Below are 18,050 nucleotides of genomic sequence, written 5' to 3'. Positions count from 1 at the left end.
AATCAAATTTTACATCCATATATATCTTTTGAAAATTAAAATTCGAAAATTTTTTCTAAAGCCTCCAGGGGACTTCGTTTTCGCACGAAAAAATTGTATGTGTCCTTATTGCATCCGGACCCACAATTGTTTAAAAAGCATCTGAAAGTATAAAATCTTCTGAATTCAACGATATGATGACTTTCTTCCTAAACAATTATTGTCAAATGTTATGGGATAAAACATAAAAGATCAGCTTTTTTTACGCAGCTTTACAGTCAAATCTTGATTTAATGATCCTTGAATTAATGTTTCCGAGAATTGACGCCACGCGGAGGCGATTGGTGAGGGGAGCCGCGGGAGATGCGCGGTGTTCACTCACGCGTAACAAAACAGGAGCATTGCGGCTAGTCGGTGTGTCCTAACGGTTTACCTCTGTAACTGCGTCATGACATTTCAACACTTCACTCGAAGCGGGAGAAACACGCGAATAAGCTCGATGGCGCGCTCGCGTCGAGCAGCAGTGGGCCTCCGATGCCTACTAAAGTCGAGAGGACTGATCGGGTTATTTCGGGCGATGTAATGAACTAATCATTCTAGTGTTGCGAAGTTATTATAGCAATGTTCATGAACAAGAGCAGTGAATATTAATTCATTTATATCAAAAATGTTATATTACGGTTTAATCTAATTATTAACTTAAAAATTTCTTGTCATTATTTTATGGCAATTCAAATTTCCTCTGAATTTGTGTCGTTGTCGTAGCTACCTAATTGGCTCTACGATTTGAAAAGGAAAACGAAGAAGTATTGGATGGACAGAGATAAAGAGGTTATGGGCGTTTTGAAACGAAAAGAACTAGCCATTGGAACACAATAAGATCGTCTCATATAGTGTAAAGAGAGTTCCGATCAACTTCAGGCATCGAAATCCCAGCCTCAAACAGTCAAGTGTTAATTTAAGAATGGTGAAAACCGTGTTTTTGGTGGTTAATCCATCTAATATTTATGGAAGTAAGTGATTTTTTGTGAAATAACTTCTTCGTGTGACTGGTTATGAAACTGCGTCATCATTATGCGCTATATAAACAAAAGTGCGTGCTTTCTACTTGAAGTGTTGACGTGCCGTGTTTTGATGATTCGGTACCTGGTCCTATTATTTCAGAGAAAGATCTCCTTCCAAACGAGATGATCAACGGGCTGCAAACGTTTGAAGTACGTAAGCAGGAAAAGCACATTTATTTTAACATGTAACAGCAAACCGAGGGGCTGGTCACTCAGAAATCAGGGAGTCAAACTAACAATGACTGCCACCAGAATAACGAAGATTTCTTAGAGACCTCCCTCGGACTAACTACAAGTTTCTTGTGACTTACCACGAGACTCCCTCAAAAAGTTAATCGCGCGGTACTCGAATTATATCTCCCGAGTGTTCCTGACAGAGTTACGAATCTTTTCGACAGGGATTTCGCCGAACCGGCCGGCGGGAGCGAGGCTTTTAGTGACGCACTGAGACTTACTGAGACTAACTGTGGGACTAACCAAGGAACAACGCAATAGAATTTATAGATTCCTACTAACCTCCACATAGTATAATCAATGAATACATGAAACAGGCAAAATGTTAAAATAAATTGTATATTAATAATTATATATTTACATCGTAAAAATTTGCTGTGTGGGTCAAGATGTGTGTATGTGTTTGACACACTATTGTGTTATATTTGGTTAAAAATTCATCTTTTAAGGTATAAAATTAATCATTTTGGTCGAAAATTCCACTATTGGGTTAAAAGTTGAAGTACTTTGTTAAAAATGTATTGTTTTGTGCATGGCTTTGGTTGAAAATTGATATCTTTGGTGACAATTTTGGTTTTTTTAAAGTCCTTGACTTTTGTTTGATTGTTTTTTATTACATTCTCATCATTTATTATTGAGAAAGTATTAGAATTGTCGGAAATTTGAAATCACACTTTTTCAACGGACCTCCACGTTTCGAGACCCACTGAATCCGAAAATCAGGTTTTCATGATGGCGTATGTCTATCTGTCCGTCCGTCCGTCCGTAAACACGATAACTCTTGAAAAAATGAACGAATCAAATTCGTCTTTGGCACACTTTTTCTAGGTCCAAAAAAAAAGGACGAGTTCATTAACCAGCCATTTTTGATAAAAATTCAAAAAGTGAGAGCATTTTGAAAATTTTTGAGACCACTTTTTTCTGAATTTGAAAATTCTATGGACGGATATTTATAGTATTGAAAAGGACAAACAATTTATCCTTATGACTTTTTTCGATTCAAAGAAAATTCTCAGAGTTATAGCGTTTTCAAAATTTTTTCAATCAACCGAACATCAAAATTTGAAGCCGAAAAACGCACAATATGCAAAAAAGTCAAGAGAAGAAAAACATTTCTTTTTGAAATCCCTACAAGATTATCATAAAAAATTTTTGGATTTTCTTCAAAAATCGAAAATACAAATTTTGATTGCACAAAAAATAATGGAAAATAAAAAATTCCATTTTGTGGACAAACTATGTAGGATACAAAAAAAGATGAATTAACAAAAATGGTTACCTCAAAAAAGATCTACAATTTCGTTAAGAATCACTTCTTGATAGGACGCGCAGCGCGAGTGTCACGATGAGAATGTGTACCTCAAAGCCTACAGTGCTTTGAGAAACTTAATCTTTGACCATAATTAATTAAGTAGACAATTTAGAATATGAAGACGCATATAAATACTGCCATCTAAAAGAGATCTTGTTGATAAAGTTTTTTTTGATTGATTTTTGATTGAAAATTATAGTATTTCATTTTTTGGCCAAATTTATTTTTCTCAAAAGAAAATGCATTTATTGTTGAAAATCCAATAGACTGTTTAAAAATTCATATTTTTTTAATTCACCTTTTTCTCCCAAAAATTCATCTTCTCGGTTGGAAATTCATGTTTTCGGTTGAAAATTAAATTATTTAGTACACAATTATTCTGCTTTCAGAATAAGAAAATTTTGTAAAAATTTATTTTGATTTTTTTTTTATTTCAAAAAATTGATATTCACATTTATATTTTCCAAGTGTTTTTGGACGGCCCATTTTGAATGCTTTTAAATCCCCTATAATATTTTTTTCGCAAGGGTTATAGTTATTACTGAAGCTCTGAAATAATTATTTATAAATCATTTTGCTCTCTTCGAGATATTATCATGAAAAGAGACCATGGGAAAGTAACTTTGGAAATCGATAGTTTCAGAGTTGTTTGTGGATATTTAGGGAAAAGAAGGTAATAAGTTGTTAGAGACAGTAAACATAAATCAAATGTCCCCGTGGCGTGGTAATGAAAAAGGTAATGTATTCGTTTTACTCGCATAATAAACAAGCGTGGTATTGCTATTATCCATTGCAATTAATCGTCTACGATTAATCGTATATCTGATACGCAGAATATTAATGAAAATTAAATTTTCTTTTTTTTTTATATATGTGAGTACAGCACTTAATTATTTACATTTAATAAAATATTTTTAGAAACTGATGAATAAGTCCTCATAAAATTTTATTTATTTAAATTTCATTATATTTTCATTAATTTCTGATATAGAATATTAAATTTCTCACCATTAATTGTTTAAATAATAAATAAATAAAGACATTTCTAATTATGCTATCTATATTAATTTGTATATCACTGCACTATTATATAAAAATAATGATAAGTAATTATTCGAAAAATTTTTACTGTAGTTTGATTTAATTTTTAGCTATTTATGACTGCAATATGAATAGAAAATATAAATATATGTTTTTAAAAAGTTTTTGATGAATATCGTATACAAAATATTTTTACACTTAAATATCATTATGATTGTTTAAACAATAGAAATACTTGCTTGCTCCCGCGAAAAGGTTTCTGATTTTAAATATTATAAAAAACAAAATTAAAAAAAAAATTGTCAAAATCGGAGTTGTTCTTGAAGACTTCTAACTAAACTGCTTCGTTGACGCTACTAACAGGATCTTTCGTAAGTCTGGGAGTCACCTGAAACCTCAGTGACCAGCCCCTCGCAGCAAACTTTCTTCCTCATTCTCGTTAAATATTTAGTTAAACCTGGCCTCCGTATTAGAGAAAAAATTTCCAAAATATTTTTTACCACGCAGTAAAATCTACAGTAAACGATTCTGATGCCCCTGAGATCCTGGATTTTATGTTACTGTCAATCCAAAAATTGACATTAAATCCAGGTTTGACTGTATTTACAAATAATTTATCTTGAAAATGAAGAAAACGGCTTAATGACTATATATGTGCAGTTTTATGATGTAAGTGCAGTGCAATAAATTAAATTTACGGTAAAATCATTGTAACACGAGAAATAACATCAACACTGGTAGATTATAAAAGCTTCAGCAATAGGTCAATCGATGCGTGTTGAAGACGCGTACAAATACACTAGATATTCGATTTTATTTTTATTATCAACAAAATTTTTCTCATATAAAAAAGGTAATTTTTTTTTTGATTTCCAAAGTAAAAAGAAAACACTTTTAAATGACTGAAAATTGTATTTTCTAGCTACTTGTAAATCAAATATGTATCGAAATATGTAAAAACGTAAATTTGAAAATTTAGATCAGTACAAAGCTTCCTCTTGGAGAAGCAGTAAATGGAAATGTTTTAATCTATGAAATTCTCGAATTACCAGTGATAAAACTAACATTTTTTGGAAAGCTTAAAAACACTTTTGTAAACAAATGACATAAACTTCTCCAAAATTTAAAAGGTCTAAAATAACATATACTTACGAGTTGCGTGTCAATGCCAACCTCAGTGGAATTTGCCTTGTCGTCTCCGAAATTGCCCCACAAATAATTGACGAAGTTCGTACAGTCCTTTAGTTTTCGAATCTTCTCAATTTCGACACTGCCTTTGGAAACTTTATCAGGCAGGGGTAGAATGTCCAAGACAAATGGACTGTCCTTACGTGCACTCTGTTCCTTTGATTTATGAGTTATCTTGAAATTGACCTTACACTCCCCAATGGTTGAATTTTCCTTAGCTTCAAATTCTGCCTGATTCTGTTTCTCGCTCAAATTGGCCCCAATACTTAGTAGATTTACAAAGGACTTGATTATATTCAAATTCAAAATTGATATGTTTTTTGGAACCACGATACTATTCACACCTGTACTATTAAAGTTGATTTCGAATTGATCTAGACTTAATGGGTGCCTCCTAATTTCTGTAGAATTGATTCCTTGAGTCTTATCATAGGTACTTTTGAAACATTCTGGATTTTCGAGATGGCAACTCAATGCATTTGTGTCTTTAGGTCTGCATCGAAGAAGAGCTGTGGTATTAGATGTTAGTCCCACCTCATTTTCAGAGTTGGCAGTCAAATTTGCATTTACTTGAAACGTGTATTCTGGCCCAAACTTCCAGGCATTTTCATCAACTGGTACTTGTGCGACTAAACAAAAATCGTATTTTTTTCTCATTTGCATATATCTTTAATCTATTTATTTTACGTTTCTGTTATGTCAAAAGCTCTTTAATATTTTTTACGTTAACACATAACAAGAGAATTGAGACCACAAAACTTAAACGCGACGAAATTTTAAAATCCCAAGATAAGAATAAGACTAATCATCAAAATTTAAATAAATTTGAACACTAGAAATTTAAAACCTTCCAAACTTCAAGGCCTTTAAATTTAGAGTCTTTAAATTTGAAGTTTAAATTTGAAATTTGAAAAAATTAGATAGGCTTTGCATTTAAAACTATGAAGACTCAAACGGGCAAATTATCAATCTTTTAGGGCTACCATTTGAATCTTCAAACGTTTAAGATATTTTACAATATAGGGTGACCACAAAACTTAATTTTTAAACCAAACCAGATGGCTTTTTAATAAAATAGTTACATTTTCTACAAAATAATTAAACTCAACGAAAATAGATGTCTTTTTAACAAAATTGTTAAATTTCTAACTAAACAAGTGAATTTTCTGTTTACTCAATGAAAAATGTAATATTTTATATTTTAACTATAGAAGATGAAATTTCGATCGAAAGAGATGAAATTTAAAATCAAAAAGATGAATTTTCTATCAAATACATTTTTGACAGAAGGGTAAAACTTTTAACCGAAGAGATTTTCAACCAAGGAAGATATTAGCTTAATTTTTGACAGGTAAATATGAATTTTCAACAAAAAGTTAAGTTTCTACTAAAACAGTTCAATTTTTTACCTAAATAGATACATTTTTAACAAAACAGTCGAATTTTCAAGCAAAAAGTATGAATTTTGTAAAAAATTGTAGAATTTTGATCCAAATACTATAATTTGTAAGTAAAATTATTATCTTTAGGAGGAAGAAACTGCAAAAAAAAGAAATATAAGGACAATAAAATGAAACTCTAAGACTGTGCCGGTTTTGGGGTTGGAGGAGTGGGGAGTTACCCAGATAGAGGGCCGTTTCGCAGAAAAACCTTTTTTTTTGTTCACGCCTAAGCGACCTCCAGAACTTTTTACTCCTACTTGCGGCGCGGCGTCAATTCTCAGAAGAACTATATCAGGGGGCCCTATCTCAGAGTTTCAATGTAATTGACTAACATAAGAAGAATATTATATCGGGGTAAACTATATTTACAAACTTCCCTCATTTTTTCCCGATCAATTTTTCACTTCTACGAAGACACACCACAATTCAATTACAATTTTCTCTTAACGATAGTTCTTAAGAAAATGTGAAGAAAACAAAAATTATGTGATTGTAGAATTAGAATGTGCAACTCGAAATTCCAAAATTCTTGTAAAACTAAGATACTTTCATAATTTGAAAAAAAACGTTTCGTTTCTAATTGTTAAAATCTTTAAAAAGTTTAATTCTTAAAATGTGTATTGGTTTCTTGCAAAGAATTTCAAATACCTGGAAACTTCTTCTGAATTTATTCAATTATCCTTGCAAAGTTAAGGAAATTCATTTGAAATTTCTTAAATCTTCAAAAATCATTTAATTCCTATAGAAGTTTTCTGAAATTGATTAATACCTTATAGTATACAATTTATTTAAAATCATTAGCAATTTTTATAATTTACTGCATACTTTCAGATAATTGAAAAATAATTAACATCTTCAAATTCATTTGAGTAAAATTCAGTTTTTCACAGAAAAAAAGCATTTCCTCTTTCGAAATATCTAACAGCATTTTATTTCATATAAACGAAAAATTAATCTTAAACATTTTTACATTTTTGTTCCGCTCGCTGAAATTCCATGAGCTGAACAGCCGGATTAAAAAACACACTTTGAATTCAGATAATTGTTTAAAACGTGTTAAATTCTTTAGAATATAAATGAAAACTATATTTGAAGAAAGAATGTTCTGTGTGTAGAAGATCTGTGTACAAATCCCCTTTCAGTATCTCAATTGAAAAAAATCTGTGATCCTATCAATAAATTAAACTGAGTTAAATATCACAAATTTAAAAGAAAAGTACATTAAAATTCAATACGGGTATAGAATTTCTTATTACATTTTAGCTACTTACTATATGCATCTGCAAAGTGATATGAATTCCTATAGGAAAACTGAACAATACATTTTTTAAATTAAAATGTGACCTCATGTTTTAAAATTCATGTAGCATTTACATAAATAATTTTAAACTCGGCTGCATCCATTTATAAATATTTTTGTTTAGCGCAAATTGAAATATTATTCGAGAAGACAACAGCTTGGTTATTTTTGAAAACAACGTGTTTGGAATAGGAATTATTTTTCGTATTGCTAGTTCTTAAAAACAGGGTCACTCTGGATCCAAATAAATGTGAAAATGAAAATATCACGTATGTGCAAACAATTAATAATTATTGTCTACTGATTTCTGAAAAAAAAATGATTCATGCACACCTGTATTTTCTTATCAAGAGCACTTTAGTATTCACGACACAATTTTGTCACTTTTCGCGAGTTGGTTTTAGTATATTTGCCTTTTGAAATTGCATAGAAAAATATTTGTTTCTTCTAAATTTCAAAATCAAGATTCCAAATTCAACAATGATTTCATTTTGAATATCACGCAAAGAGAATTACCTTGAGTTTGGTAATAATAAATACACCGAGTTTAAATAATGAAAGAAACTAATTATTTTAAATTGCATTTTCTTATTTTTTATTTTGTTAGTTTTTTATTTCTTTTTTAAATTTATTTTATTATTTTTATTATTATTATTCATTAATATTTTATTAGGGATGTTTTCGAAAAATCAGGGAGAAAAATTTATTTCAATTTTGGGGGATTTAAGTGAAATAAATACGGACTAATTACATACTTAAAATATGCATTTTGTAGCTTTGTGTATTCTATGGTGGTTATAAATAAGGTAATTAGGAAAATTTGGAAAGAAATACACTAATATTAAAACCTGTTGACAGTGGATGTTCCGTTGGTACATTATTGTTAATTATTACATATTTATTATATATTTTATTAAATTTTTATTACAATATTAGATCAAAATTGTTCTTTTTCAAACTTTTTCTCGAGTGAACTCGGTTTTTTATCATAGCCACGGACTAAGTCAAGTGACTGATGAGATAAGGATGTTATAAGACAATTCAATACGATGTTTGAAATCTTTTTCGATAATGTAGCAGTAATAAAATTAAGAGCATGCTGTAGTTTGGAGTTCGATCTTTACCACTGTTAAACTTAAAAAGTGGCCGCGAGAGTTGGAGGTGACAACAATCACCTCAGGATGCTTTCTTAGAGCTTTTTTTATTATAATTAGTTTATTATTATATTATTATTGGCATAACATTATTTCCTTGACCAGTCAAAGAAGAGTCTTCCTGGTCACTACGAGACGTTGGAAGGAGTAGAAGTTTGACTAACATTACTTCTCTCTCCAGTTACAGGGGTGCTTTGCCCTCCCCTACAAGACGTTGCAAAGGGATAGGAACAAGCCGGAGCAAGCAGCACTATTTCTGTGACCATTAAAGAAGAGCCTTTCCTCCCCCCACGAGACGATAGGAAGGGGTAGGGGTTTAATCAACATTATTTCTGTAACCAGACACAAGGTGTGCCTTTTCGCCCCCACGAGACAATGGAAAGTGTAGGGATTAGGGGTAGGGGTTTGACCAGCATTATTTCTGTGGCTAATCACAGGGGTGTTTTCCCGCCCCCAGGATGCATTGGAAAGGGGTAGTGATTTGTTAAACATTATTTCGGTGACCAGTCAAAGAGGTGCCTTGCAATCCACCACCTGACGTTGGAAGGAAATAAAGATTTGACTAAAATTATCTCTGTGCCCAGTAAAAGGGGGCTTCTTCCCTCCCCTACGAGACATTGGAAAGGGGTAAAGGTGTGACCAAAATATGACAAAATAGCTCTTAAATCACAGGATTTTACTCTAAAATGCCTGACGCCCTCTTCAATATACTTGAAATATGTTTTTTTATCGGTTATAAAAATATTTAATCAATTAATAATCCATATTTTTTTAAACAAATTTGATTTGCCCATGAAGCTTTCTGCAAAATTATTAATATTCATAACTATTTTTTAAACTTATAAACAATTTATATAAACAAACGTAAATTGCAGACATGTGCAAGCAGAAAAATAATTTTTTCCACTGCTCTTGTTGATATTATATTGACAATAATTCTTCCTGATAAAATTTTCACTTTGATCATTATTTGATGATTTTTAAAACAAATTATGCAAGAAATGCGAATTCTAATCGTTTAGAGGCAGCAGAAAGAAATTTGTCTTTCATTCCAGTCTTATTGAAATTATGTTGTCAATGTTTTTTGTGTAACTTTTATCGAACAATTCAATTCATAAAATTTAGAAACAATTTATATGAACATAGACATAACGGATGCTTGCTTTTCTAAGGAGAGTCCACAATGTAGGATTTGAGAAACCGACGTAGCATTGACTTGACGTAGACTTGACATAGCAGTAGCTTGAACGTGATGCGCTCGCATGTATTTTGAACTGTTTATTTCCATGAATCGTAAAAATAAACAGTTGAAAATACCTGCGCGCGCATCACGTCCAAGCTACTGCTATGTCAAGTCAATGCTACGTCGGTTTCTCAAATCCTATTGTGGACTCTCCTTTAGGAATCACTTACGATTTTTTGTTTCTTTCAAATACCTTCATCAAGAACGAATGAAAAACTAGGGACTTCTAAAACAGCAAGAACACCACTATTGTTCAGTTATTTCGAAATAACTGTAATACAGTCACTAACATAAACGCCTATAATATACATTTTCTCACATAATTTGTTTATAAAACGAGCAAATAATGATAAATAACAAAATGTCATTAGAAAACATAATTGGAAAAATAATTTCAATAAGACCACAAGAAAGACTTTTTTGTGCTTGAAAACGCTTAAAACATGAATTTTGTATATAATTTGTTTCTATTATAAAAAAAAAGTGACAAAAAAAATTGTACCCGGGAACATTTTTGACAATATAATTTTTAAAATAATGAAAGAAAGAACAATTTATTTCTGCCTTTAGATGTCTGCAATTTAAATTTCTTCACAAAATCAATTAAAAACAACAAGTCATAAATTTTTAAGGTCACCCATATATCTTAACGATAAAATTAAGCAATTTTAGAGCAGGAATATACACTGAAAAAAACTAATACCTGATGTTTATTATTTGTTGATACCGTTAAAATGTTATTATTTCTTTCACGGTTAAAAATTAATACAAAGTCGGACGATTAACATTACCTATTTCTTTTTTAAATTTGCTTACGAACATGAGGTTGCCGATTTTTGATTTTGCTTATTAAAAAAATACAATAATAAGGAAATCGGAAAAATCAAAGTATTATATTTTTAATGGAATGAAATCAATGCAAAGGAACTTTGAGTTGATACAAATTCATCAAAAATATGAATTTATTGTGAATAATTGGTTTAATATTTATAACTTTTAAAAAACAAATTTTGTTAACAAACCTTAAGGTCATAATTTTATCTCGCAAAAACTTTATAAATAATAAAAATGTAACATTATTTACGATTAAAACATTTTACAGGGATACAAATTTGTAGCTGTGGTTATTAATTGTTATTATTTAAAGCATTACACATAATAATAACCATTATTATACAGACCCATGAGAAAAAATAGTTTTATATCAATCACATATTGAAACAGATTGAAACTACTTGCACATTGTAAACCATTATTCTAATCTATTTTATTTGCTCTCAGCCGAATCCAGAGTCAATGAACGTGAACGTGGCAGAACTTACTTATTCGAATTTTAATACCTATTGTTTAGGCATATTTATTTATAATAATTGTGAACAATGTTTAAGTATTTGGCACTTGTGTCAGCATATCTATCCCAATAAGTGTTTGACAACAAATTATTTTCTTCTCACGAGACTGTATATTAATGTTTATTGTTAATGTATTTTGTTATAAAAAAAAAAAACAATGACTGAAAGTACAAATTATTATCGCTGTAAGATTTTTAAAACGTAAATAATGTTCTATTATTTTTAATAGTCCGAACCGGTTAAAATCCGTTAGAAAAGAAATTTTGTAATTTTTTCTCTGGGAGGGGGATTAATACAAGTTTAGTCGATTAAAATGATCTGTTTTTTTTTTCAATTCGAATCAGTACAAATTTTCTAAGCAATTTTTACATTCTCATCATTTATGATTGAGAAAGTATTAGAATTGTCGGAAATTTGACATCACACTTTTTCAACGGATCTCCACGTTTCGAGACCCCCTGAATCCGAAAATCAGGTTTTCCCGATGGCGTCTGTCTGTCTGTCCGTCCGGACGTTCTTCCATCCGTCCGTCCGACCGTCCGTAAACACGATAACTCTCGAAAAAATGAATGAATCAAATCCATCTTTGGCACACTTTTTCTAGGTCCTAAAAGAAAGGACGAGTTCGTTAACCAGCCATTTTTGATAAAAATTCAAAAAGTGAGCGCATTTTGAAAATTTTTAAGACCACTTTTTTCTGAATTTGAAAATTCTATGTACGGATATTTATAGTATTGAAAAGAACAAATAATTTATCCTTATGACTTTTTTCGATGAAAAGAAAATTCTCAGAGTTATAGCGTTTTCAAGATTTTTTTAATCAATCGAAAATCAAAATTCAAAGCCGAAAAACGCACGATATGCAAAAAAGTCAAGAGAAGAAAAACATTTCTTTTTGAAATCCCTACAAGGTTATCATAAACAATTTTTAGATTTTCTTCAAAAATCGAAAATTCAAATTTTGATTGCACAAAAAATAATGGAAAATAAAAAATTCCGTTTTGTAGACTAACTATGTAGGATACAAAAAAAGATGAATTAACAAAAATCATTATCTCAAAAAAGATCTACAATTTCGTTAAGAATTACTTCTTGGTAGGACGCATACTTTTTGTTTTATTCGTGAAAAATAACGTTGAAAAAAAATATGTGGAAAAACGACGAAAGTTACGATAAAAAAAATCCAAAAAAAACCTGTTTACAAATGTCTGTTCGGAAATCGAGCGCGCAGCGCGAGTGTCACGATGAGAATGTGTACCTCAAAGCCTGCAGAACTGTGAGAAACTTAATCTTTAACTATACTTAATTAAGTAGATAATTCAGAATATGAAGACACATATAAATACTGCCATCTAAAAGAGATCTTTTTGATAAAGTTTTTCCAATCATTCCAAATGCAAAGAATAAACATCCGAGCGCGAAGCGCGAGGTGTAATTATGCTCGCGCGAGAAGCGCGAGGCAACCTATTATCGAGCGCGAAGCACGAGATTCAACCGTCGCGCACCCTAGGAGCGCTCAAACTTGTGAGCGAAGCGAGCACACACAAATATTTTGCTCATCCTATTACATAAAATATGTTCGGCACAAAATGCATTCTGAGTGAATATTTTTAGCACATAAATATTTTACAATAAAGTATTATGGTGCATAAAGTATGATACTGCTCTATAGAACGGTTGTGATTGGTTTTTTATAGAATACTTATGTAACAATCGTTAGAGACAAATGTCTCTAATTGTTCTTAATTTCTTCTAGAACTTAATTGTAATAGAATTTTAGAACGTCGACGTAAAAACATTAGGACAGAGTTCTAGAAAAAATTTGGAACGTATTCGGTTCTGTCACAAAACTTACACGGAGATCGTTGATAATGAGAAATTTTTCGATAGTTAAACGCAAATGTTCAGAATAAAATTTTGTACAAATATTGTTAAGTCCACTACCATCACTAACCTTCAAAACATAACTGAAATTATCTTTTATATCCCCTGTGGTGAATAATTTATGTAAAATCTATTTGGTGTAGGAACAGTTTTACTCATAATGTTTTTATGTAGAATATTTCTGTTTTGAATATCTTCCCTAAAAAGTTGTTGCATAGAGCAAGAATAATATTGACACAAAAATAATTATAAGTTTATGTATCTATAGATAAAGTGTAGGAAAAGTAGTGAACATAATATTTTTGTATGCAATATTTTGAGATTATCTCTAGAGAAAAATAATTACTAATTAATTATGTGTAGAATATGTATATTCTGTGTATAATGTGTTGTTTATATACGAAAAAATATGATACTTAGTATTTTCCTTGTGAAATGGACTTTCGAAATTTCGTCAGGAATGGAAATTAGGTAGGTTTTTCTCACATTGGTATCCCCTGTTCATCGAAAACACTCTAAGTAAAGCTTAGTCGACGCAAAATTTAATAAGCATTCTAACGGGTTTATGAAAACTTGCTAGCTTAATTTTTCGAAAATTCAGTCACTTTTTAAAGATAAGTCGGGGTTTAATATAGAATATAAAATAGAATAGAATATGATTTTGAATATTATTATAATTTTATTTTTAAATTGGAATAGTGTGAGTACTTACCCAGGAAGAATGGTATCAGGATGGCGATCATGTCGCTGAAGTGTGATGAACAGATTTAATGGTCCTGCCGGTCACGAACGCCCTTTTATATCACTGATAATGCACAAACATGACTGACCTCATCGTGGATAGTAATTTAAATAATTCGCTTAATACGATCTCGACGTCGCAGTAAGACTATTATTCTATGACTCATTGCTTTTGACCTCTAAAGAGTAGGTGAAGTGTAACCAACGACAATAATTTAAGGAATTATACCCATCTTTATTAAGAGGCTTGTATTTTAAACCACAGACAATGAAACCGTTCTTGTCAATCTTTCTAGAAACTTCTCCCTCTGATTAGAGAAATGCGAGAAGAGGATATGATTCAACGCGAATATATTTTCTCGAACTTTATCCATGCCATTATGTACTTAGCATCTTTTTTAATATCTCGGCCAATTCTTCATCGATTTGCATTAGACCTTTTGGAATTTATAAAATGGCTAAGGGAGAAGGTTGAACGGCATGGTTTCAGGGGTAAAAAAAGAATTAGCTGTAAAAGAGAGAAAAGATAGGTACATACATGGAGGAAAAGGATGGAACAATGGTAAGAAAAATTACAATTGGGAAAGTAGAAATAGCGGTGGTTTGTGTATACAGAAGAAGAGGGGAAGAGGAAGGCTATAGAGTGATAAGGAGGTAGATGGAGGAAAAAAAGGAAGAATTGTTTTTAATAGGAGGGGACTTAAATGCATAGACTGGCGAACAAGGAGGAGGATTATGGGATAAATAAAAGGAGGCATATACAGGGTGGACACGATGGGGCTTACATACATGGCGAATCGAATGCTACCCGAATTGCATAATAGCAGGGGAGAAGTCATTATACAGGGGTATTTTCATATTCCGCGCCCTTACAGTTGCATTTGGATCGGCCATTCGGTCAAGTCCGTGCATCTTCGGTTCAAGTTTATCCTAGTTTCCATGGTTGCGTTCGAAACTTCAAATGGATACAAGTGTCAAAACAATATAGGTTATGTTACATAGTAATTATAAATAATAAAAGTGTTTAATTAATAATGAAATGAGACATGTGAACTGAGAAGTAAACGTCAATTTTTTTCTGTGCCAATAACATTATGGAATGTCTGCTGTATGACAAATACTATAAAATAGCAATAATTATCTGCGCTTCCAGCGGGCGTAGAGTGAATTGTGTTTACCACTTTTTTACCGCATAAAAACAGGTATGTTATGAATAGACAGGTTATATTTTAAATAAAGTGAATGAAATATTACATGCGTAAATTTTAAATTGACATTACCTATATTTATTTGCAGCGATTAGGGCAAACAGGTGAATCTGAACATAACCTCGAAAAAATGACAGATCAGCCCGGCATGTTTTTTGTACTTTCGATTGATTATTCTTTACCAAAGAAATGTTTGGTGGTTTTGTATGTTTATCACTGACTGTGTCAGCAGCCATAATTTATATAATAATTACTTATTGTCAGTTGAACAATCATTACTTATTAATCATTTTAATAAGTTAAACATTATTTCTGAATTTAAAATTTGGTTACCATTGTTTTTTACACAGATCGATCCTAGCAGAAATACACATAAGGAAATGCAGATAGAATTGGTGCATTTTAATCAACATTGTTGAAAAATCGTTATCTCTGGATCTTATCCCAAGACTGGGGATTGATCAGTCTAAAATTAATTATCTGACTCATTTGAATGGTATAAGCCGATCTGTCATTTTTTCGAGGTTATGTTCAGATTCACCTGCTTGCCCTAATCGCTGCAAGTAAATGTAGGTAATGTCAATTTAAAGTTTACGCATGTAATATTTCATTCACTTTATTTAAAATATATCCTGTCTATTCATAACATACCTGTTTTTATGCCGTAAAAAAGTGGTAAACACAATTCACTCTTCGCCCACTGGAAGCGCAGATAATTATTACTATTTTATAGTATTTGTCACTCAGCAGACATTCCATAATGTTATTGTCACAGAAAAAAATTGACGTTTACTTCTCAGTTCACATGTCTCATTTCATCATTAACGCAAGTATGGAAACTATCATAAAGTCGATTCGAAGATGCACGGACTTGACCGAATGGCCGATTCGAATGCAACTTTAAATGAGCGAAATATGAAAATACCCCTGTATAATGGCTTCTCCCTTGCTATTGCGCAATTCGGGTAGCATTCGATTCGCCATGTATTTAAGCCCCAGAGTGTCCACCCTGTATAAGGAACTCCAAACATAAAGAGATGGACAGGGAGGTGAAGAAGTTACTAGATATGATAGGTGAAACAGGATAGTTTATATGTAATGGCAATATGAAAGGGGATGAGGAAGGGGAGATCACATTCATAGGAAAGGGAGAAACAGTAATAGACTACATCTTGGATGAAGAAAGAATGCGGCATATGATAGGGAGTACGAAGGTAGGAAATGAAATAGGGTCCGAGCACTTCCCGGCCATAGCTATACTAAAAAGAGGCGTCAGTAAGCGTGGCAGAGGGAGAAAGGGAAAATGGGATGAAAGTAACACGAAAATGGGAGTCGGGGGGGGGGGGGGGGGGGGGGGGGGGGGGGGGGGGGGGGTAGATAAATTACAAGAGTTTAAACAAAAGAAGAAAGAGTAAGGGGAAAGAGAGGCCAGTGGGACGAGGAATGCTGGGAGAGTAAAGAGAGAATGAAAAAGTTTGTAAGAAAATGAAGAAAAGGGGAACTGGAGAAGGAGGAGTATAACAGGTGGAAAAAAAAGCATGAGAAGATGCTGGGAAGAAAAAGACAAAGAGAAAAGAGGAATATAAAGCAGAAGTAGAAAAAGCGATCAAAGAAGGTAGGGTGTGGGATGTGATAAATAGGGATAGAGGAGAATGGAAGGCCGCTGATGAAGAAACAGAAATGGAGGAATGGACGGGTTATTTCAAAGTTCCATTATAAGGAGAACAAAATAAGATCAAAGATGAAAATAGTAGGATGGTTCAAGGAAAAATGGAGGAAGGGAACGAAATAACAAGAGAAAAAGTGGATGACGTAATAAATAGGTTAAAAAGAAACAAGGCGACACGACAAGATGGGATGAAGAACGAGGCGATAAAGTATAGAGGAGAAGGGTTTAGGGATGGGATATGTAAGATCTGGCAACGGGAAGGGTGGCCGGAAGAGTGGATGACAGGGCTAGTGATATCGTTTGTCAAGAAAGGGGAAGAAAAGAAGGTAGAGGAATACAGAGGGATCACTCTCATGCCAGTCGGTTATAAAATATATGCAGAAATCTTAAGAAAAAGGTTGGAGAGTCAGGTAGAACAAAAAAAAAGAATCCCACATAATCAGACGAGAATTAGAAAAGGGATGGGAACTATTGACAACATTCACGTACTTAACTACTTAGTTAACAGAAATTTGGGGAGAAAGAAAGGGAAACTAGTCGCTTTATTCGTAGATTTCAATGCAGCGTTTGACTCAGTGAACAGAAAAGTGCTATGGCAGGCAATGAAAGAGAGGGATGTAGAGGAAAAGTTGGTGGAGAGGATAAAGGAAATTTTTGCTGAAACCAGGTTCAGGGTGAAAATAGTACAGAAAAAAGGGCAGGTTTTTTGGACAGGCAGAGGTCTAAGGCAAGGATGCCCTTTGAGTCCGTTACTATTTAATATCCTGCTGGCAGACTCAAAGGAGAAGCTAAAGTAGAAAGGGAAAGGAGGAACGATTTCGGGTAATAGCAAATTATACTCTCAAGCATACGCTGACGACGTAGTTCTGTTAGCAGATGATGAGAAGGGGATGAATGAACCTAATGATGAGAATCTTTATCTAAATTCCATGAGAATCAATGAGAATCTGTATGGAGGAAAAAATTGGACGGTGAACGTTGATAAGACAAAGGTATAAAGAGCATGCATGAGCGATTTCTGAGGTGGGTAATGGGGGTTAGCTGGAGTTGCCCAGGATACTCGTACATGGTAAGGAGGTATGTCAAGCTGACGTAACCACATCCTTGAATCGAGTTGAAACCTATCTCATAATAAAGAACGCTATGCAATATTTTATTAAATGATGAGAGAATTGAACAAGTTGATAAGTTCGTATACCTTGGTAGCTTATTTACTAGGGACGGGAAGATAAATGAGGA

At 32.4% G+C, this 18,050-nt stretch overlaps 1 protein-coding gene across 1 annotated transcript in view; it reads right to left on the bottom strand.

Annotated features, from left to right (window-relative positions):
- Nucleotides 1-14,040, bottom strand: part of LOC117169624 — a 15,070-nt gene extending 1,030 nt beyond the window's left edge. Inside the window, exons 1-2 of the mRNA XM_033356080.1 lie at nt 13,906-14,040; nt 4,783-5,447 (exon numbers count right to left, since the gene is read on the bottom strand). Coding sequence (XP_033211971.1) covers nt 4,783-5,447; nt 13,906-13,936 — 696 coding nt within the window. The 5' untranslated portion in view covers nt 13,937-14,040. The remainder of the gene's footprint in view (nt 1-4,782; nt 5,448-13,905) is intronic.
- Nucleotides 14,041-18,050: the final 4,010 nt, after the last annotated feature.

Source organism: Belonocnema kinseyi, chromosome 3 (genome assembly GCF_010883055.1).
Source record: "Belonocnema kinseyi isolate 2016_QV_RU_SX_M_011 chromosome 3, B_treatae_v1, whole genome shotgun sequence".
NCBI lineage: Eukaryota > Metazoa > Arthropoda > Insecta > Hymenoptera > Cynipidae > Belonocnema > Belonocnema kinseyi.
The sequence above is the reverse complement of the archived record's forward strand: the minus strand, read 5'-3'. Positions and strand labels throughout refer to the sequence as shown.